General features: G+C 39.7%; 1 protein-coding gene across 4 annotated transcripts in view; it reads right to left on the reverse strand.

The window, feature by feature from the left end:
* The window catches only part of WNK1 (WNK lysine deficient protein kinase 1), a 151,055-nt gene extending 130,099 nt beyond the window's left edge, over positions 1-20,956 (reverse strand). For all 4 annotated transcript variants that reach the window (XM_040642014.1, XM_040642015.1, XM_040642013.1 and 1 more), the window contains exon 1: positions 20,068-20,956. In XM_040642014.1, coding sequence (XP_040497948.1) covers positions 20,068-20,826 — 759 coding nt within the window. In that variant the 5' untranslated portion in view covers positions 20,827-20,956. The remainder of the gene's footprint in view (positions 1-20,067) is intronic.
* Between the last annotated feature and the right edge of the window lie 2,040 nt (positions 20,957-22,996).

Here is a 22,996-nt window from a genome sequence, read left to right on the forward strand (position 1 = left end):
GGAAGACATGCCACAAACATAAATTATTTGCAAAAGATACATCTGGATAAAGGACTATTATCCAAAATATATAAAGAATTCTTAAAACTCAATAATAAGAGGGGCACCTGGGTGGCTCAGTCAGTTAAGCATCTGCTTTGGCTCATTTCATGATCCCGGGGTCCTAAGACTGAGCCCCAAGTTAGGCTCCCTGCTCAGCAGGGAGTCTGCTTCTCCCTCTCCCGCTGCCCCGACCCCCACATTTGTGCTCACTCACTCGCTCTCTCAAATAAATTAAATCTTTAAAAAAAAAAAAAAAAAACACAACATTAAGAAAACAAATAACCTGATAATGGGCCAAAGACTTAAAAACACCTCACCAAAGAAGATAGACAGATGGCAAATAAGCATATGAAATGATATTCTACACATGTCGCCAGGAAAATGAAAATTAAAACATCAATGAGATAACACTACATACCTATTAGAATGACCAAAATCTGGATCACCAATAATACCAAAAGCTGGCCAGCATGTGGAGCAATAGGAGCAATTCCCACTGCTAGTGGGAATGCAAAATGATACAGCCACTTTGGAAAACCCTGGCAGTTTCTTCCAAAACTAAATGCAGTCCTACCATCAGGTCCAGCAATCATGCTCCTCGGCATTTACCCAAAGAAGCTGAAAACTTAAGTACACACAAAAACCTGCAACACAGATGTTTATAACAGTTTTATCCATAACTGCCAAAACTTGGAAGCAACCAATATGTCCCTTAGTAGATGAATGGATAAACTGGTATACATACACAATGAAATATTACCCAGCACTAAAAGGAAATGAGCTATCAAGTCATGAAAAGGTCCCATGGAATAACCATACATGCATATTACTAAGTAGAAGCAGCCAATCTGAAAAGACTATGAGTACTGTATGATTCCAGGTACATGACATTCAGGAAAAGACAAAACTGTGGAGAGTGAAATGATTTGTAGTTGCTAAGAATAAAGGTGAGAGAGAAAGATGAATAGGGACAGCACCAAGGATTTTTTTGAGCCATGAAAATACTCTGAATAATAATGGATATATGTAATTATACATTTGTCCAAACCCACAGAATGTGTAACATCCTAAGAAAAAAAGCCCTAAGGAAAACCATGGACGCTGGGTGGTTATCATGTGTTCATCCTTGGTTAAAAAAAGAAAACGGTACCACTCTGGTCAGTGATATGGGAGGAAGCTATGAATGTGTGGGGGCAGAGAGGTATATGGAAAAATTCCGTACCTCTCTCTCAATTTTGTTATAAATCTAAAGCTGCTCTAAAAAAATTAAGCCTAATGAAGGAAAAAAGAGAATATTGTATTATTGACACTCGATTCCCAGCACTGAAAAAGATTTTCCAAAAATATAACAAAGGATTATTAATTTTGCTTTGAAGAATTTATGAAATTGATTACGGGAGTAAAGCACCTGAAAGTAGGCAAATATCAAAAGACAAAAGACAATATATCATTTATTATTAAGTACATGGGGGGACGTTCTTAAGAAATAAAATACAAAGCAATGAGAAAATTTTAAGCTAATAGTATTGATCAATAAAATAGCTCTAACTTTGGGCACTGAAAATATACATGAGCATCTCTCTTTTGGAAACAATCTGATTGTGGAAAATATTTAAGTGTTCATAACCTTAGAAACCAATAATTACATTCTGAAATTTAATCCTAAAAAAATAGGTCTAAATAGTGAAATCTGAGGTATTACTTTGTGTTTTGTTTGCAAGGCAATAGGTAGATTCCTTTCCCCCACTCCAAGGCCACTGTCTCAAGGTCTTTTGTGTTATTTTAGAACCAGCAGTTAGAAGACAAGCCCCTCATCTGGCTTGTTTGAGAAACGCCAGGCCCAAAGAGAGAAGTTCAGCTAGAATGTACTAGAGAGGAAGGGGATGGAAAGAATAAAGAGTTGAAGAGGTAGAAACTGGGGGAAAACAAGGGACTTAAAGTATTCACCCAGATCAAGATCAATACCCCTGCCCCCAATCCCACTGGGAGTGGCATGTGGAAGAAGAGGATGGGGGTGCAGTGGAGGTAAGAGAGAGACAATGACAGTAAGAACTTTTAGAAAATTCTATGAAAGATCCTACGACTCAAAGTTCTTTGTAAGTTGGCCTTCAAAAGAACCTTCCAGGCTTATATAAATAGCATGTCGTTGACAAGCAGTGTAGATGCAAGACTGGAAAGCCTTTTCCTGATAGTGTTCTAGAATATATGAAGCTATCCAAAGATTGGGGGAAGGAGGAGTTGTACAGGGGAATAATGACCAACAAAATTAGGTGAGGTCAAAACATATTAAATTTTAGTAAAATGGAAATATATTTCACCGTTACAACCTTACACATAAGACTCGTGCCTACTGTATATATAAAACATAACTTAATAACAACAATAGGGGGTAAATCATGGTGTTTCTGCATGAGGAACTGCTGTTAAACGGAGCTTTTAATAATGTTCATAGATTCCTATGTTCCAATGAATTACAAAATTATCATGAAATAAAATTATACATACACACACACCTATGATCCCAGCAGAACATAAGGCTGTGAGGGCAGGGTTTTCCTCTATTTGCCAACTAAGATAGTACCTGGCACAGAGGAGGAGTTCAATAAATAGTTGTTGAAAAAATGTAAAACCCATCTTAGGGGAGAGAGAAAAGGAAAATATTCCAAACTGATACACTGGCCTTGTCTTTTAGTGATAAAACTTTGGTGGGGTTATTTTGGTTTCTATTTTTCCCTGTCTTCTAAGATGTCTCTGACTAGGTATTACTTCCATAACGGAAAAAAAACTAGGAAGTAATTCCCTTTAAATGCATTAAGAATTTCCTATATTTTCAAAACATCTTTGGTATGCTCTAGGATAGACAACTGAAAATTTAAATAAAGGGAGAAGATTTAAGTTATCTTGAGTGGATAGGAAGTAGAAAGAGCACACTAAAGCTGTTTCTCCTATAGTTTTAGTCAATATACAAAACTAAACCTCCTCAAAGAACTTTCAATGTACTAATACTTGGGTCTTAAAAACTCTACCAGCATGGTAACGCTGTTCTAAAAACAAACTAGTGATTTAAAATATTCTGACCATGCCCAAAATCATGAGAGGTAGTGAATCAACTTTTTGCAAATCTCTGAACAAAGGCTAGAGTGAAAAAATTAATCAGCTTTGCACTATATCAACCATGACTTTTAAACTTCTGTTCAGAGTGATCAAATGCATCAATGACCAATTTCCTAGATGTAGTTGTAACTAAATGTTAGCATTTGTGGCCCAAACATTCTAATTGATTTTCTCTTGATAATTAAAAAGAAATACACAGTCAAGTAGGAATTCAAGTGTCACACACTCTAATTTAAGATCAAAATGTTAGTTCTGAAACTGGTATCACAACTGCATGTGCAGAAGTAGTACAAAGTCTCAAAAACAATTATGACAGTGTACAAATAATACATATTTTTATCTAAAATTTCTAATTTTTAAGATAAGAAATGTGTTTTTCTGTGAGGTAAACCAGGCAAATTATGCCACTACACACAACAATCACAACTATGGGAACACACATCCCAATTAGGATTACAGTATAAAAACAGTATTTGTTGTTTTGATCAAAACACTTAAAATTTTTAAATGGGAAAATGCTTTTGCTATGCAGTAAAACAGGCAAACTACCACCATACAGTATGATCGTGCTATAAAAACAAAAATCAAACACAGAAATTAGACTGTTAGAAATGGTAACAAGGCTTATCTCTGGATGAAGGGATTCATTTCAGGTCATTTTGATTTCATTTTTCCCTCTAATTTCCTAATTTTTATAATGAGAACATATTACTTCTATAAAATTTTTCTTAAAAATCTTTTTTACGTGTGATTTAAGGATGGAAAAAAGTGAAGTAATAACTTAGATAACGGGAGTCAAAATCAAATTAGCATCTTCTAAACAATGACTATGAAAAGGATCTTATACAAAAGGAAAGTAGGCTCTGTGGTTATTAAATTACCACATAGATTTTGAAAAGCATTACCTTGGCATCTCAGATATTTTACAATTTTATTAAAATAAAACACTTAGAGATAGGGAGCCTGGGTGGCCAGTCGGTTAAGCACCTCCTTCGGCTCAGGTCCTGATCTCAGGGTTCTGGGATCAAGTCCCACATCAGGCTCCCTCCCCAGTGGGGAATCTGCTTCTCCCTCTCCCTCTGCCCCTCTACTCTGCTTGTGTTTGCTCTCTCTCTTTCTTTCTCTCTCAAATAAATAAACAAAATCTGAAAAAAATAATAATAAAAAATAAAATAAAATAAAGCACTTAGTAATATTTTCACTAATCTTTTCACCCTCAAGTATTGTACAGAAAGAACTAGTCACGAATTAACTATTTTGGAAAAGTTGATGCAAATAAATAGTTGAACTACAAATACTATTGCTTTTATAAGCAAAAGACATCAAAAATCAACTTAACCTTTTCCTTAATATTATTTTTTTAAAAGATTTTATTTATTTATTTGACACAGAGAGAGGCAGCGAGAGAGGGAACACAAGCAGGGAGAGTGGGAGAGGAAGAAGCAGGCTTCCCGCTGAGCAGGGAGCCCTATGTGGGGCTCAATCCCAGAACGCTAGGATCATGACGGGGGCCGAAAACAGACGCTTAATGACTGAGCCACCCAGGCGCCCCCTCGATATCATTAAAATATGATTATGGGCACTAAATTGGTTAACAAATTTAAGGAGACACAATGGCCAGAAATAAAGAATATTTAAAAAGCAGCAAGTTTACACATTTAGTATACATCCAAACATGTATTAGCAGTTTATTTGCAATAAAAAAAAATAGTTACCAAATATTTCAAGATATTTGCAATAAAAACTGACTTCTAATATTCTTAGCAACAACTAAAATACCCAAAGAACAAGACCATAAGAAATATCATTTCTTTTTTTTTTTTTTAAAGATTTTATTTATTTATTTGACAGAGATAGAGACAGCCAGCGAGAGAGGGAACACAAGCAGGGGGAGTAGGAGAGGAAGAAGCAGGCTCATAGCGGAAGAGCCTGATGTGGGACTCGATCCCGCAACGCCAGGATCACGCCCTGAGCCAAAGGCAGACGGTTAACCGCTGTGCCACCCAGGCGCCCCAAGAAATATCATTTCTGATACAGCTATGCTGGTAAATAACAAAATACAAGATAAAAGCTTAAAGGACTAATGCCAATTTTCAAAAAATAATCAGATATTAAAAGCACCACAAACCAAATAAATAGAAAAGACTTCAAAAACCCAAATTTCTCTGTTCAGCAACAGCAAAAGAATTATGGTTTGTAAAGGGTGCTAATAAAAGAAACCACAAAAAGGTAGATGCTAACATTTTTTTAAAGGAAGTAGTATACTTAATTTACTGTAGCATCAGCTCTTTTACGGCATTTTATTTTAACAGAATAGTCTAGGTCAGAGGTGGCCAGAGAAACAATGTGAACTATACATGCAATGTTAAATTTTCAAGTAGCCGCATTTAAAAAAGTAAAAACAATCAGATGAAATTAATATTTATCCAATATACCCAAACATGATCATTTCAACATGTAATCAATTTTTTAAACTGGAATATTTTAACTTTTTTACTAAGTCTTCAAAATCCAGTGTATAATTTACAACCGCACATCTCAATTTGGATGCTAAATATTCTTAAAGTTTATTTGAGAGAGAGAGCAAGAGAAAGAGAGAGTACGCACACAAGCCTGGGCAAGTGGGGGGAGGGGCAGAGGGAGAAAGAATCCCAAACAGACTCCCTGCCGAATGCAGAGCCCAACTTGGGGCTCAATCCCACCACCCATGAGCTCATGACCATAGCTGAAATCACCAGTCGGGCACTTAACCGACTGAGGCCCCTGGATGCTGAATTTTTATTAGAAAAACCACAAAAAACAAATACTAAATTTGATACTAAGACTCACAGAATTGATCTGCATTTATTGGGAATGATTTTGAATGTGAGTGAGGTGATTACTACAACCTTCTACAATTTCAAAGTAAAGTCAGGACAGTTTTTATCACGTGTTTTCCTTTAAGGCTAAAAACTGCAACATACCCCAAAGCAACTCAGAAAGAATGTCAAAGTAAAAACAGTAAATTAATTTTAAAAGAGTACCACTGTCAGAGAAAGACACTAGAAGAAGGAAAGGATGGCAGCCCTGCTGCAGTGAGAAGGTCCCACAGGGGACGTCAGCCCAGAGGAGCTAAGAGATTATATTCATATTCATGTTTTTACTCTCAACACTTCTGACATCAAATGCGTGGTGTTTGCACACCACCAACAAATTTTTCAATTATCCGGAAGTCATTCCTGACACTAACTACCTGAAGTTAGAGCAAAGCATACAGATTAAGGGGCTGAGTCCCACAACACTTCAGGTGATAGCTGCAAGTCCCAGTACAGCTGCCACCTATACTTCTGACCAACATGCTATATAGATCGGGAGTTCCCATGACCCCCTCCTCACATTTGATAATTTGCTTGAATGGCTCAAAGAACTCAAACAGTTTACTTACCAGTTAATGCTAAAGGATATAATCTAAGGCCAGCCAGATGGAACATACTTAGGGCAAGATACCACTCTGGAAATTCCAAGAAGTTTAGGAGCTCTGTGTCAGGAGCCAGAGGCAAAGATTGAGTATATATTTCTTATTATGCCACTTGTACATAAACAGGAACTATGCAAATTCATCTATATATTTAGCAAGATGAGAACCAAGTTTCTCACTACTAGAGAAGGGAAGCATACATGTAGGAAAAGGGGAAAGCTATGAAGAACTCTATGTTGAACTGGAATTAGATCTATCAATGTGAAGTTGTGGCTTCTGATATATACAGATAGATATAAATACATAAACACATGGGGTGCCTGCATGGCTCAGGTCATGATCCCAGGGTCCTGGGATTGAGCCCCGAGTCGGGCTCCCTGCTCAAATGGGGGCCCTACTTCTCCCTCTCCCTCTGCCCCTCCGCCCTGCTCATGTGTGCTCTTTCTCTCATTCTGCTCTCTCTCAAATAAATAAAATCTTTTAAAAAAAAAAGTGTGTATACACACACACACACACACAGAGGCACAAACACTCATACATACATATAAATACTTCCTAACTCTTCACTAATAAACCTGGAAAAGTGATGCCCCAGTAGCCGTGAGTACACCTTGCTTTCTGAATCCTATTCTACACTGTAAGAAACCTGCTTCCTTGGAGAAGTGGCTGGTCCAGGGCCAGGGTGGGGAACGAACATCTCGTGCAGAAAATAAGGACATCATCAAAAAATGATAGGGACATGTTAATAAAAAGGACACAGAAGGCAGCTTCTGCCCCAATCTGGGACAACTGTTAAGTATTTCATAGTAAAAAGGTTTTTTGAGGTATTAGTGTATCTATCACATAAAGACAAGAGGAAAAAAACTCTGTTGTGTAATAGTTAGCTAAGTACTGGTTGTTAAAGAAGTCGTTTTTACTTGTGAAGAGGGTTAAAGATGACAGATGTTTAAAACAGTAAACTAAAATAAGATACTCAAGCAGAACACATATTCAGTAAAATCTGTGAAAGCCTATGTAATAGTGGCATTTATTTCAAATACAGAAATTTCACTTCTATCCTTGTAAGAGGGACAGAAAATGGTCAAGGTTCTCCCCAGCAGAACACCACTATGCCCCACCCCCACAACTTATGTTGGAGGGGGAGGGGTATCTCTAGAGACAAATTAGCTGGTACAAATGCAACACAGACAATTTGTCCACCAAAAGCTATATGTAAACTAGCACCTCCATGTAATAGGGTGCCTGGTCAGGCAGAAAAAATATTTAAGTTGAGAGTCTACCGTTTTAAAATTGCTGGTGGCTTTTTTTGTTCTGGCAGAAAAGAGCAATGCACCTGAGTGTCACCGTCTTTGTTCTGGGAAGAACCACTTGAGTGGACCTTCTCAGCAATGTAATTGAAGCAAATAGGTATCTTTTGCCCTAGAAAAGGTACATAGCAGGCTCTGTTTTTGACTTGATAAAAGCATCCGCACCAATAATATTAAATGGTACTGAGCTGAGAGAAAGTGTGTAGAAATATGCAAAAAAAACCTGACAAAAAACAATAAAGGCTTTTGGTAAGCATGCAGACTCCAAGGCCTTTCCTTTTAAGTTTATTGTTATTAGAAACTCTTGACAGACTTAAATGACAATAATGCAACTTACCTTGAAGGAAGAGAAAATGAAAGCCTAAACCTGTGCCTAGGATGAAAGAGGGAAGGTGAAAACCCCTACAGACCCAGTTACTCTAACAAAACAGGAACATTTTAAACAATCTGCCATACTTTGGGGCCAGATCTTATGTGCCCAAGTATGGGTTACCCCCAGTATAACAGGGTAAGGAATTGTCTAACTTCGAAGAACCATTTTAGTCTAAAGAACATCCAGGAAGCCAGGCCTACGGGATGATATGCTTATTAGTCTGTCCTGGTGTATACACAGGCCAATAATATCAACTGATACAGTTTTAGTGTTTTGCTAAATTAATATGAAGTCTTGATGCTTAGAGAAGAAAATCTCATTTATCTGAAAATCTTACTGGAGGTAACATCTTATTTCCATAACAATACCGAATAAATTAATCATTCCAGAGGATTTCAAAACATAATTATGTAATTTAAATGAGATTTCTACTTGGAGCTCATACAAACAAGAGAGCTAAATCCTTCTCAATAGCATATATAATATGTCAAAGTACACAGTGAAGAAAAAAAAAAGGTAAGATCTTTTTTAAAAATCAAGGAAAAAAGTCCATTCATTCCATCAGTATCAAGAACTAAACTAACAAACTATAACTTCAATCTCCAAAGTAAATAAAACTAAGTCCTATGGAAATTACATAATAACAATTAACACGTTGATCTATTCATTAAGTACTCCAATATCCTTAATTCTGCTTTCCTGGTTGAGTAAAATAGCACTGGTACCTAACAATTTTAGGAATTTAGGAATTTAATTAATTTTTACCAACAATGTTAATACTTGAAAATGAACAATCTTTATAAATAAAAGTTGCTGAAGACCACTGACAAAAATCCTACTAACACTAAGGCATTCAATTTATCTCTATTTGATGGAAATTTGATACACACACACCACAGAAATACCGATTTACCTTAAATACTTAAGTCTAAACAGAACATCCTGTGATAACCAATGAATGTAAATAGCATCTAAAAAACTCTGAACACACCAAGAAGTTAATTAAAAAGATCCTGCGATCTCCCTCCTTATAGAATCTACATATAAATACTGGCTAAAAGAACATTTAAATAGAGATTTATTTCATGAAGTGAAATATAAAAGGTGTAAGATGCAAAACAATGAATTATAATTGCTCAATAGGGCAGAAGGACTTAGAATTCCACAAGAGCTCAAACTCTTCTTCCTGGTTTAACTGATATATTCTGCAGTGGAAAAAACAAGATATGCCATGATCTTGCACAAGTTATTAAACCTGAGTTAGTTTCTTCAAGCATAAAATTAAGAAAATATCTGCCTTGTTTGGTGCCTGTTGCAAAAAAACGCTCTCATTAGGTAGGTATTATTGATTATTAATACCTTTCCAGATTAATTAGCAAGGAACACTTTGCAAAAAAAGGCCTGAAGAAAGGTATGCAGTATTTAGGTCTTTTGTTATAGAAAAGTCCATTTTTACCACATTCTAGAAACAGTATAGTAATTCAGAATCTTTCTTGTAATAAAATTGTATTTGAAATCTGGCTGTTTCCTCAAGTGAAACACAAAGATGGTCATTACAGAGAGATGCTCCCTTATAAAGTATGTATCACCATACTATTATGTAAATGAAACATGAAGTCCAGAGATTATAGGAGAAAAACAAACTGTTTAACCAGAACATTACTTCCAGTGAGTATTCTGGATACTAACTGGTACATAGCATGAAGTGTGGAAACTTATTTGGACTAAATCTAACTATCCACAAAAAATAACCAAAACTAAAATAACTGGCTTAGAACAGACCCTTAAGACAGATATTGAGGCAGAGAAAGCAGAGAAAATACTTTATTTCAATGTTTTTAAAGACCTTTCCTTGCTTATCTATCCATCTCATCCTTGATTATACCTTCTACTTAGCCAATCTTTCTTGCCCCATACTCATTCAAACTTGTCTAAATAAAATAGCCTAGTCTTCTATCTCTAGTTCTTAACCTTCCTCAGCCATTCCCTTAAATCCACTGCAAATTTTCCACTATTCCGAAACTGTAAGATTACCAAATACCTGGAGCAAATGTGACATAATGTTAATCAGTTAATTCTGCATGTATATATGAGTTTGTGATAACAACCTTTGTATATCTTTTCCAAAAAAGGAACTATTTTTACTTTATTAATACAGAATACTATTTTTAAAATATGTAACTTGAGTTATAAAAGCAACACACTGTGTGTGTGCGTGTGTGTATTTTAAGAGGTGGGGCAAGGCAGAGGGGCAGAGGGAGAGAGAGAATCCTAAGCAGGGTCCACACCCATTGCACAACCGACCTTACAAACCTGAGATCATGACCTGAGCCAAAATCAAGAGTCAGACACTTAACCAACTGAGCCACCCAGGTGCCCCCACATTCTATGTTCTTTATGGTATGTAAATTATTCATCAATCAAGCTGTGAAACACACACACACACACACACACGTCAACCCAAGATCTAGATACAGCATGTTCCAACAAATTTCCCGCAATGATGGACGTGCTGTGTATCTGTGCCATCCAGTATGATAGGCCCACATGGCTTTTGAGCATTTGAAATGTAGCTAGTGTAACTGAAGAACTGAGTTTTAAAATTTTATTTCATTTTAATTAAGTTAGCCACAGGAGGCTAGTGAACGGTACATAAATCTAGGGTATTACCAGCAACTTACATCTACCCTTGCTCACATCCCCTCTCTTAGATAATCCTGAATTTTGTTAATAACTTAATAGCCAAACGCAAAAAATTTCCAAAACCTAACTAATCTCTACAATTCTTTTCTAGTCCTTCTAAAAGCTATTCTCCAAAATTACAACTACGCAAATTGGACTTCTCTACTATATTCCTTTCTTAAAATTTTATTCCCTTGCTACTGCCCTTCTTCTAGTGTTCTACTTAGTCCAACCCCTTGGCTCTTTTTTTTCCTTTGCCCACACATTAATTATTTCTACTCTGTCCCAGGAAAATTATCCTCCCCTGTCTCTTCCTCTATTTTTCTCTATATATTTATATATATCCTTACCCTAGATGATCTCATGTACTTGCATTATTTCAGCTATGACTAACATAGACATTTGGGAATCTATAGCTTTACCTTGGACCTATTCTTTGAGCTTCAATAATATATCCAATTGCCTACAGAACTTCTTCATGGAGGTTTCACAAGTACCTCAGGCTTAATATATCAATTTGAATGTATCTCCACAGCCTTTCCCTTCCCCCAAAAAAACAAAACCCCTAACTCTTTCTTATTCATTCCCTCAGTTGACAGCACAATCATCTATCCCTACCCTTTTATCTGTGCTTCACTTTTCCTCCAAATGCCAATCCATTACTAACCCTGAATATTTTATCTCCGAAATATTTAGATTCCTTTCCTCTACTACTGCCCACATTCAGGCTGTAGAAATCTCATACTCATACCCCTAACTAAACTCTACACATCCCTTGTACTCCTTAAATCCATTCTTCATAATTACTTCTACGCAAATCTACTTATCTTCTTTGTTTATAATTCTTTATGTTACCCTTCACTGCCTATAGCCGAGTATTTGTGGGGGGGGGGGTGTTCAAAGAGCATGTAAATATAAATATGATAATGATGTCTAGAAATTCTTCAACATGTTAAAGAGATGACCTGTGCACTTCCCAAATTTATCTTAATCCACAGTGACCTACCAGTCCAAGTAAGGAGAGTATCCACATAGAGACAGATATATCAGGTTATTTAGCACAAAACTACTAACCATTAAGATGATCTTGTCAGGCATTCCTGGGTGGCTCACTCAGTTAAACTTCTGCCTTTGGCACAGGTCATGATCCCAGAGTCTTGGGATTGAACCCCACACCTGTCTCCCTGCTTGGCAGGGAGTCTGCTTCTCCCTCTCTCTCTCTCTGCCCCCCCCCATGCGCTCTCTCGCTCAAATAAATAAATAAAACCTTAAAAAATAACAATAAAATGATCCTGTCATTATCCCAAGCACGCTGTTTAACTCTACTAATAGAGAAAATGTGCACTTCAATAATGATTTGATATATTAGTTTCACCTCTGTTTGGTTTATATATTAGTTTGCGTTTAATTAACACAAGACCATCCACCATGCTCATACTGACCAAAAAAAAAAAATCATCTGTCTCTGAGAAGCTGAACCTTGGCTGCATAAAAGGCAATTATTTCTACAGAAATAATTAGTGTGGTTTTTCTTAACTAACCTGAATATGATGATTATACCAACTAGATTTCTAAACATTCTTTTTTTTTTTTTTAAAGATTTTATTTATTTATTTGACAGAGATAGAGACAGCCAGCGAGAGAGGGAACACAAGCAGGGGGAATGGGAGAGGAAGAAGAAGGCTCACAGTGGAGGAGCCCGATGTGGGACTCGATCCCAGAACGCCGGGATCACGCCCTGAGCCGAAGGCAGACGCTCAACCGCTGTGCCACCCAGGCGCCCCACTAAACATTCTTTTTAAAATTATTCCTAAATTTTTAAATTTCTTAAGAATTCTTGAATTCCTAGAAAAACTGTATTTGCTTGTGATGACTAAACAGTTTACCTGAGGATTCCTTCCTCAAAATCATTAAGCACATTCATTTAGTATAGCACACTTAATATGTCAATCTTGCAACACCAAGATTCAAGTCACAATGTCAAAAAGCAAATTCTTTATGAAAGCCCATCTGAGGGGTGCCTGGGTGGCTCAGCCGGTTAAGAGTCCAACTGGTAATTTTGGCTCAGGTCATGATCTCATAATTGAGAGGTAAGTTGCATGCTGGGCACAGACCCTGCTTAAGATTCTCTCCCTCTCTCTGCTCCCTCCTCAAAAAAAAAAAAAAAAAAAAAAAAAAAAAAAAAAGCACCTCTGAAAAATCTAAATTAATATAAATTAAAGTGGAGATATGATCAACTATGTCAATCACAAAACCAAGCAAATTATTGACATCATTCTTCTCATGTAGAATATCAATAACCAAACTTTTAAAAAGTACACACGACAGTAAGTCTACCACCTGGTAAAGACACCATCCTCTCCCCAATAAAAACTCTTAAGAAGAGCTTCTAGCAACTTCTTTTCAGTGTGAAAAGCTGCTCCCCTTTGTCTTAAAATTTGATAAAATTCCTGGGGCACCTGGGTGGCTCAGCCGTTAAGTGTCTGCCTTCAGCTCAGGTCATGATCCCAGGGTCCTAGGATCGAGCCCCACACTGGGCTCCCTGCTTGGTAGGAAGCCTGCATCTCCCTCTCCCACTCCCCTTGCATGTGTTCCCTCTCTCGCTGTCTCTCCTGTCAAATAAATAAAATCTTAAAAAGAAAAAAAATTGATAAAATTCCTGAAACTGAAAAACCAAAAAGCTCCTAAAACCCAACTTTATTTTTTCTAACTAGAAACTTTATTTTATTTTTTACTAATTTTTATTTGGATTAATCCAGTTGAGGTCAATTAGGAAACGGTGGGGAAAGAGGAGAGAATCTGTGTCAATATTAGAATCTGGATGAGTGCTATTCTCTTCCAGATATTTAAAATTTTGCTTTTTAACTTTTACAGAGCTAAAAAAGTAGTGAACAAAGCAAATATATCATCTTTCCAACGTAGCTCATTAACTCAAACATTATAATTCCAGTGCCTTTTCCCTAATTTTCTATTGCATGTCCTAAAGCCCATCTTTAAGAAGTTTAAAATATTCAATCAATTTGAAACAAGTGACAACATAAAGCCTTTCAAAATGGATTTTTTTAAAGCACCATTATTCTTTTATTATCTACAACACTTTACAAAGTACCTTCACATAGTTTTTCAGTTATCTTCAACAATCCAGTTAAGTCCTATTACTAATAAATCAGCATTACAGATTTAAGTTCCTTACTCAGGGTCAGATAATTGAGTAACAGAGAACCCAAATGTTCTGCCTTAGAAGTCTTTTCCATTATACAGTATTACGTTATACTATAGTGAACTCTCCAAATACAAGATTAGAGAATCTGCTGTGGACCAAAGAAAGGAAAGGAGTATGGATAAAACAACCCTGAGATCTACAACTATTTCTAACTTAGAAAAGAATATAGTATTTATTAAAGTATATTGAGACTCTACTTATATCTTCAACAAGCTCAAGGACTAGTTAAGGAGACAAAGAATATAAACAATTGCGAATCATTCTGAAGAATACCATAAGAACGATCCCAAAAGGAAAAAGATATCAGCAAATTCTGGAAGGTAATAATTCAAAAAGGCTGGCATTTGAGAAAGTGATGGGTCACGAAATTACGAAGGTAGGCAGAAGACAGGTAAAGCTAAAGAATTTCAAAGCACTGATGACAACATGTTCAACTCTAAAGTTCCCCCTGTAAGAACGATAGCAACAGTATGAGTTTTACTACGTGAATTTTCAAGCATAAGTATAGACAAATCAAACAAAATGTTCACAAATATCCTCAAAAAGACAGCCTAAAAAGATGCTATATCATCAGTTAATACTTATGTGCTAGGCCTGTCCCAAATGTTTTATATTTACATAATTCATTTAGCTGTCACAACAACTCTATAAAGTAGGTACTCTTATTACATCCCATTTCATCGACAAGAAACTAGCACAGAAGTGCCCAAAATGACACCGTCATTAGCAGAGTCAGGATTTGAATTCAGGCAGTTATGTTCTTCATGACTACATTACACTGCAGAAAATAGTACCCTCTTCAAATCTAAATTGAGGTCATGCATGGTAAGTCTCACCTATTCCTGCACACTACAGTTGTCCTGTTAAGAAAAAAAAGAAAGAAAGAAAGAAAAGAAAACCAAAAAATTCCTCAAATAAAATGCAAGATGCTAAAAATAAACAAACACAACTGGTACAGAAAAACCGAATAACTATTATGAATTTTTCATGTTATGCTAACATTTTCAGAAATTATAATTTGAGCATAACCACTCTTACTACTTTCACAGCTTTAGCTAAAAATCTTAAAAGCTACTAGAAAACCCAAATAACAGATTTAAAATAATTTCTGAAAATGAGAGCCCAGTTTTAGTTGATTGTTTCCATAGAGATTAAGTAGAATGACTTTCAAATGACCAGGATCTTATACTAAAACAAGAAATGAGGGGCGCCTGGGTGGCACAGCGGTTAAGCGCCTGCCTTCGGCTCAGGGCGTGATCCCGGCGTTACGGGATCGAGCCCCACATCAGGCTCCTCCGCTATGAGCCTGCTTCTTCCTCTCCCACTCCCCCTGCTTGTGTTCCCTCTCTCGCTGGCTGTCTCTAACACTGTCGAATAAATAAGTAAAAAATCTTTAAAAAAAAAAAAAAAGAAATGAACTCAATCACTATACAATAGATTCCTCATTTGTTTTACACAAAAACAACCTTATATAGGAACAATTTTGATACTTAAGATACTTAAGATGAGAAAAAAAGTAAATAATAGACAAGGAAAACATTTAAACCCTTAACACTAAGAAAAATCATTGGAAATCAACTTAAATTCTCAATTCCTGTACCACAAAGGTTACTTCCTACAGCAATAAATTTACGTTTATTTTAAATCATACCTAACCAAAGTTATGCTGTCTTTAATCCCATTCTGTCTTGTTAGGAGGGAAAAAGGATTACTTCAAACAAGTTACCAAGCATTCTTTAATTTGCACAGCAGCAACACTTGAGTTATCTCAAAGTTCCCCACACTCATCAGTGACTCTAAGACAAACAAAAAACCCTCCAAAGACTATTCCCTGAAATCTTGTTCCTGGGACTGAAAATTACTGAAGATTCTCATCCTGAAAAACAAGGAATTTGGCACAAATGTAAAAAATAAAGGAAAAAAACCCATCAATATTCAAATGGAAAATTCAGTTCAGGAGTTATTTTAAGAACTAAAGCAAAGAAAGAAGTTATGGTTTCTTAATCACAGAACCACATTGCTAACTTTTTATAAAACAGTAATAAAAACCTGTACAACTGAAACTAATGTAACATTGTGTGTCAACTATACTTCAACTTAAAAAAAGAAAATTAAGTAAAAAAAAAAATTAGTATCATACACTCATGCTGAGACATGACCTTTAATTTACAAAGAAAAATAAATAAAAGAAGCCAGAGCAAAGCAAGCACTAAGAACACTGGAGCTTAAACAAAATTTGACTTCCCCTTCCAAGTTGATCTGGAAACAATCTCATCAATATACAAAGCGAATGTATCAAGTTATCAAGTGAACTCTATTTAGAAGCAACCTGGGGAGAAATGTACTTTAAGTAAAATCATTTACAAATCTGTGTATAAATACGTTTTCTTAAAAAAATTATGCTACATTTCTTAAAAAACTAAGATCCTTCCATAGAAAAGCAATGTAAACGCTGCAAAGTTCAGCAATAACATTTTCTGACCAAGGCAACTGAGTATTAAAATTAAGACATGTCATTTGCCTAATAAAATGAAGTAAAGAAATCTGTAAAGAAATCTGCATCCTTGGTGCACTGGGTGTTGTACACAACTAATGAATCATCGAGCCTTACATCGGAAACCGGGGATGTACTGTATGGTGACTAACATAATATAATAAAAAATCATTTAAAAAAAAAAAAAAAAGAAATCTGCATCTTAAAAGATCAAAGGTAGAACTTAAGATCTTGTGGTATCAAAGTAGTATCTACTATTATTTATTAGGAATTGATACCTGTTTTAATAGATAGCTATGCATACTGTGACTCTAAAAATTAGCTTGATGGAAACAGGTAGATTTGTATACCACATTCACTCATTCTCCATCCCAAAAAGCCTATTTATACATTTGAATTGATAAAATCAATACCCATACCAAAGTATTGAATTTGCTAGAGCTATAGAATTCTGAAGAAATCCAACAGTGACTTCCACACCAAAATACAACTGCCTCATTTGAGATGTACTAATTAGCCATCTACTAGACTACAAATGCTTTAACATTTCCCAAATCACTAGATCCTAACCAGTTGTTTTTAAGATTTTATTTATTCATCTGAGAAAGAGAGCACTGAGAGAGAGAGCAGCAGACTCCCTGCTGAGCAGAGAGCTCAACTCGGGGCTCAATCCCAAGACCCCGAGATCATGACCTGAGCCAAAGGCAGACACCCAGCCAACTTAGCCACCCAGCTGCCTGATCTAACCAGTTTAAAAAATTTTCTTTACCAATCTAAGCAAGTCATTTACCTGTTCCATGATTTCTGGTTCTTTATCAAGTAAGTCGATGGGCAGAATAACCTAAGATCTCTTCCAATTTTAATAAACGAAGATTTTTAACTCAACCACTGAATACAATATTTCTCCTATCCTCCTACAGAAAAATATGTATAAGTATACTTTCAGTGAAAAAAGCTTTGCTTTCTTCCCAATGCTTTAGTAATCCCTTGACTTATCCTTTAATTTGTATCCAAAGACAAAAGCTCAAACATTCACCAGTGAATAGGTTATCAGGCAAATGTCCTGGTCAAGAAACCAAAAATATTGCCCAACTACTGCTATAAAGGATCCTGGGGCTAGGAAAATCACATTTTAAAAAAACAAAATGAAAAACTGTATCAACCGGGCCAAACAACATATGAAAGTTTCTAAACCAGGGTACCACTCAATGAGCTAGTATTTGGTTCTGCAGCCAAAACCTCAACTGGCTTAAAAACAATATGGTGATATTATAACATAAGGCATCAGATATTCTTTAATTTGACCATGCCCATGTCTAGACAGAGAACAAAAATCCAAAAAGCAATGAGGTCAAAGAAAAACTGAGAAGCTTAGACAAAATTATTATGACATCAGACAAATTGATTTTTTTCCACTGTATCATTAGTTCCAAGATAAGTAAACTATCAAAAAATGCCAGATGAAGGGCGCCTGGTGGCTCAGGTGGTTGAGTGCTTGCCTTTGGCTCAGGCCATGATCCCAGAGTCCTGGGATCCAACCCCACAACAGGCTCTCTGCTGGGGCAAGGGAGATGTCTGCTTGTCCCTCTCCCTCTGCCCCTCCCCCACACCTTGTTCACTCGTGCTCGCTCAAATAAATAAGTAAAATCATTTTAAAAAATTACAGGTGATTAAGGAAAACACACATTACATTCTGGTAAGTCTTCAAAGTTAAATAATTGAAACAAACAAATTAATCCAGAAAGTGCTCAACATTTACTTGGGTCCAGTCTTAAGAAAGTAAGGTAACCGATTAAAAAAATGTATCTCTAAAGCGCCTATTCAAATGTAAAACCTTACAAAAGAATAAAATCGAGGATCAGCAGCAATAGGCACCCCTGGTAAAAAGCAAAAAAAAAAAAAAGGTTTTCTCGTGTAAACAGAATTTTTGGCTGGAATCAGTTTTGGATATGACTGACCAATAGGAATAAAGTTACAGTTTGACAAGATTTTTTTTTCAAAAAGGTCTGCACCCTTTCCAATATAAACCACCATAAAATCGAGTAGCTTTTATTTCACAATGCCTTTGAAGTTCTACATTATTTACTGTAAAACTTAAGAAATTATGTTCCTAAAGAACTTGTCAGTTTTTAAGTTCACTTCCTTCCACATGTTAACTTCCCTTCACATTTGATATGGCCTTGGTCATTTGGAAGGTGACATTCAAAGGGTTAAGTGCTAACATATTAGTTCATGGATAAAATAAACTATTCAGTTACTTTCATATCCTATTTTGATCCATTCGGTCCATTTTCTTGACAAGAAGAATACGGATAACGGCATTTTCCCTGTATATTGTAACTGACTTTTTCATTCAGTGGAACTCTGCTTCTTCCAATAACCTCCATTCACTTCCGGATGAGGGCAACATTCAATCAAGCGCTACACGTCAAGCAACAAGTTGCCCAAACCTAGTTACTTAAACATAGAATACACTTGTCAACCAGAATGACACACCATTATTTACACCATGAAAGCCTCCCTGAAATGTTAAAAGCAAAGCACTGTGAGTCCTTTGGACTCTTCAAAAAGTTTGGCTTAAAAACCTTTCATAACGAGTTTAAAATAACCACAGTGACATTACAACTTTCAAAGCACTTACACAGTTTTACATGGGCTCTTGTACTAGTCACCGTTTAGTGAATGGGGTGAAGACTTCCTAGTTTTAATTTACGCTGTCAGATAACTTCTAGCTACCAAAAGGCTTAAGCATCATTAGGTGGAACATTATCAAACACTTATTGCACCCTTCTGGTCCGAAGGCATTTATCCAGAGAAGAAAGTCTTTTTTATAGTTTATATTAAATGCCTGTGCAATCACCAACTAAGATACATCCTAAGTAAGGTCATTCAGGAACAAGGTCGTTTTCTTTTAAAAGTACAGCCTGATCTCAGGGATGGAAACTCGCATGTAACACACCAGCAGCTCAACAGTGCAGTGCCTCTGGTGAGACTGAAATGCACAAGGCAAGAAGACTCTGTACTTTCCTAACTCAGAAACTTTCCCACTGTAGTATTCCAAGTTTCCTGCCAGACACTAAAACAATAACAAGTAGGTAATGCGTTTGGTACTAAGATGATTTTCACTACTCCCCCCCACCCAGTAGCAAACCTCTTTGGCAACCAATAATTCTTATCCTACGTAGGTCATGCCCCAAATTCTAGTTTGAATCTCTTTCAAAAAAAGTTGGCCTCCCAACCCCTCCCACCCCCGCCCCACCCCCCGCCGGAGCGAACAGTTAAGAGAATGACTTGTAAAGGAGGCATTCGATGAACTGGCTTCACCGAGCCAAACGTAGATCCAAACCACCGTAAAATAAAGAAGTGGGGCTATACCTGCAGTTCACACCAGGCGACCTCCACAGTAGTTTCAGTGTCCAGACCTTTGTAGACGGTCTTAAAGGAGCCTCTGCCAATTTCGATGTCAAACTTCAGAAAGCGGCCATCATTGGACATTCCCACGGCCTTGGTCTCCAGCTCTTCGATATCATCCTGTTGCTGGCTCCGTTCCTCCTGTGGTTCCTTGGCGCTGCCGCCGCCGCTGCCGCTTCTGGCCGACGGAGGCTCCTCTTTGCTCCCCACATGGTTGGGCTGGGACACTTGGCGATCTCTGCTGGTACTGCCGGGGGCAGTCGCGGCGGCAGCGCCCGCGCCGGGGGGCTCCCCGGGGGCGGCAGAGGCGGGAGGTAGCTGGGCTACCTGGGCAGCGGCGGTGGCGGTCAAGGTCTCCTCGCGGTGGGGCTCCGGCGGACTACTCTGCGGCGCGACCGCGGAGACTGTGGGCTGGGGGAGAGAAAGGGGAAGGCCCGGCAGTTCCAGCGCAGTGGCGTTGGAGTCGCAGATGACGCTGCGGCGGAAGAAGCGGTGCTCGGTGGTGGTCGTGGTGGCGGCCGCGCCACGGCTGTCCTTGTCCATAGTGTGGCGGCGACGCCGGTACTCCTCTGTCCGGCCGGTCCCAGCGTCGGGCGCCGCGCTGCCCAGCTTCTCCCCCACCGAGGAATCGGAGCTGGAGCCATTCTTGGGGGAAGGCGCCGGCGGCGAGAGGAACAGGGAGCTCGGAGTGCTGCTCTGCTTCTCTGCGGCGCCGCCAGACATGGTCGGTCCGCAGGAGCGAGGCGAGCGGGCTCGAACTTGTGAATGAAGAGAAGGCGAGGGGCCGAGGCCGAAGAGCGGCGGAGGTCCGCGGGGCCCGCTACTAGGGCTCCCGCTCCCGGCGGGGTCGGATGCACCCGGACGGCTCCTAACTCAGCACTGACAAGCCGCCCCGAAGGAGACGCGGGCCACTGGGCCCAGTTGCGGCGGCTGCTGCGGCTCACGAGGCGGGCTCGTCGGCGGGCGGTCGAGGAGCTGAGCCACGGGGGTTAGCGCCGCACGGTCCGCATCCATCCTGCGGCGAGCGGCGGCCGGGAAGGCTGGAGCAGCAGAGACGCCGCAGTCATGAGGGGCAGGGCAACGAGCCGGCACCGAGTCGAGGCGGATGCGGCGGATGCGGCGGCGCTCCGGCTGCCCGCCGCCGCCGCTTCCCGAGCTGGGCGGGCTAGGCCCCGGGGGCGGCGGCAACGCGAGGAACGGACGAGCACGGACTCCCGAGCGGTGGCAGTCCCAGAGCCGAAGAGGGTGGGAGGGGCCGAAGAAGGCGAGGGAGGGCCGGCCCGGGGGCTCCCGGTCAGTCAGTCAGTCGGTCGCCTCCTCCCACACGCGCCCCCAGCTAGGGGGACCAGTCTCACAGGGCGCCCATCGCCCGGACGGGAAGGGCCGAAGCCTCGAAGCCTCGGTGCCTGAGGAGCGGGCCCCCCCTTCCCCGAGGCCTCCCCGCCTGCCCCGGGCCTGGCAAACCCCCGTCTCCTCCCGGGCCGGTGCCGGGGGCTGACGGAGGGAGGGAACGGTGGGGAGGGGAGGGCCGCTCACCGCGGGGCCCGAGCTCCGCTGCTTCTCTGGGCCGAGAGTAGAGGAGACCGAGAAGACTGGGTGAAGGGGATTAGGGAGAGGAAAGAATAGTCACCCCCACCAGGCGCCTTCTGTCACCGAAGATGGGGGTGCAGAGTGGCCGAGTGTGGAGAGACGCGTCCGCCCGGGAAACTCTCCGCGCTAAATGGCGCCGGGAGTCTGAAGCCTCCACACAGCCCGCTCGGACCCCGCCCCCCGCCGCCCGGGGCGCCCCACCCCCACCCTGCTCTCGGGGCTCTCGCGCAGGCGTGCTAGTACCGAGGCTCTCTGGGATTTGTAGTTTTCGCCTTGGAGGCGTGAAAGGGATTGGGGAGGAGGGAGCCTACGACTTCCGTGATGCTCTGTGGTTGCTTTATCCTGATGCCTCATGGGAGTTGTAGTTTTCTTTGGAAACCGCCCCTTCTGGAAGGCTGATGGGAGCGTCACCGTGGGTCGCTAAACCCCATCCTCAAGTCAACGCTAGCTAGGAAGAAATCATTATTTAGGATTTAATTGTGGAAAAAGGGCCGGAAGAAAAAAAAAGAAGAGGGAAGCAGGACGAGAGGAGAGACTCCCATCATGCCCTGCTTAGGCGAGAGAGCGCTAAGAGGTTGCCATGGGATGAAAGATGATCTGTTGTTCATCTCTAATGGAGAGAGCCGCAGTAGTGTTGAGTGACTGTAGAGGTGTGGGGGTGGAGGAGGAAAGCAAAGCAAAGAGAACCAGAACCTGAGCCCAAAGAGCCAGAGGGGCTGAAGACTCCTTCCATAGGGTAAAAGAAATGTTGTGAAGATTGTGCATGGGATTAATAGTGATTAAATGGGCTGGGGGAGGAGACAAGAAGTACCTCCTCTCCTCTTCCCTTCCGTAACAATTAAGGCCACACTCTCAGCTCCAGACCCACGATAGATATTCTGGCTCTCAAAGATAGGCTGCCCTCCTGAAATCCAGGATCACAGCGAATCCTTCGCTTTGCCAGAAAAAATTAACGGTGCGGTGAGGGAGGTTTCGAGAAAAGAGAAGGTCCACGTATCTTTGCATCTTAAGAGAGCGGAGTTGACTTTTGCTGTGTAGCCGGTTGAGCTTAATTTCCATCTTTCATTTGCCTGAGGGCTTAGTAAAACAACATCCCCTTTCTCTAGAGATACATGAATGTACACATGTAGTTTATACCGTGGCTTTGGACATAGAGGAAATCTAAATCCATGTAGTTTACAGTAATGGAATGCTTTCCTTGAAAGCATCCTTAGGCTCTCTGGACCCCTTTGCTCCTCGGAACTACTCAAGATTGTACAGGTGATGAGCACCAGGGGGCACCAGACAGAGTGGGAAGCCAGAC

This window comes from Ursus maritimus, unplaced genomic scaffold (assembly GCF_017311325.1).
Source record: "Ursus maritimus isolate PB19 unplaced genomic scaffold, ASM1731132v1 scaffold_26, whole genome shotgun sequence".
Classification (NCBI taxonomy): Eukaryota; Metazoa; Chordata; class Mammalia; order Carnivora; family Ursidae; genus Ursus; species Ursus maritimus.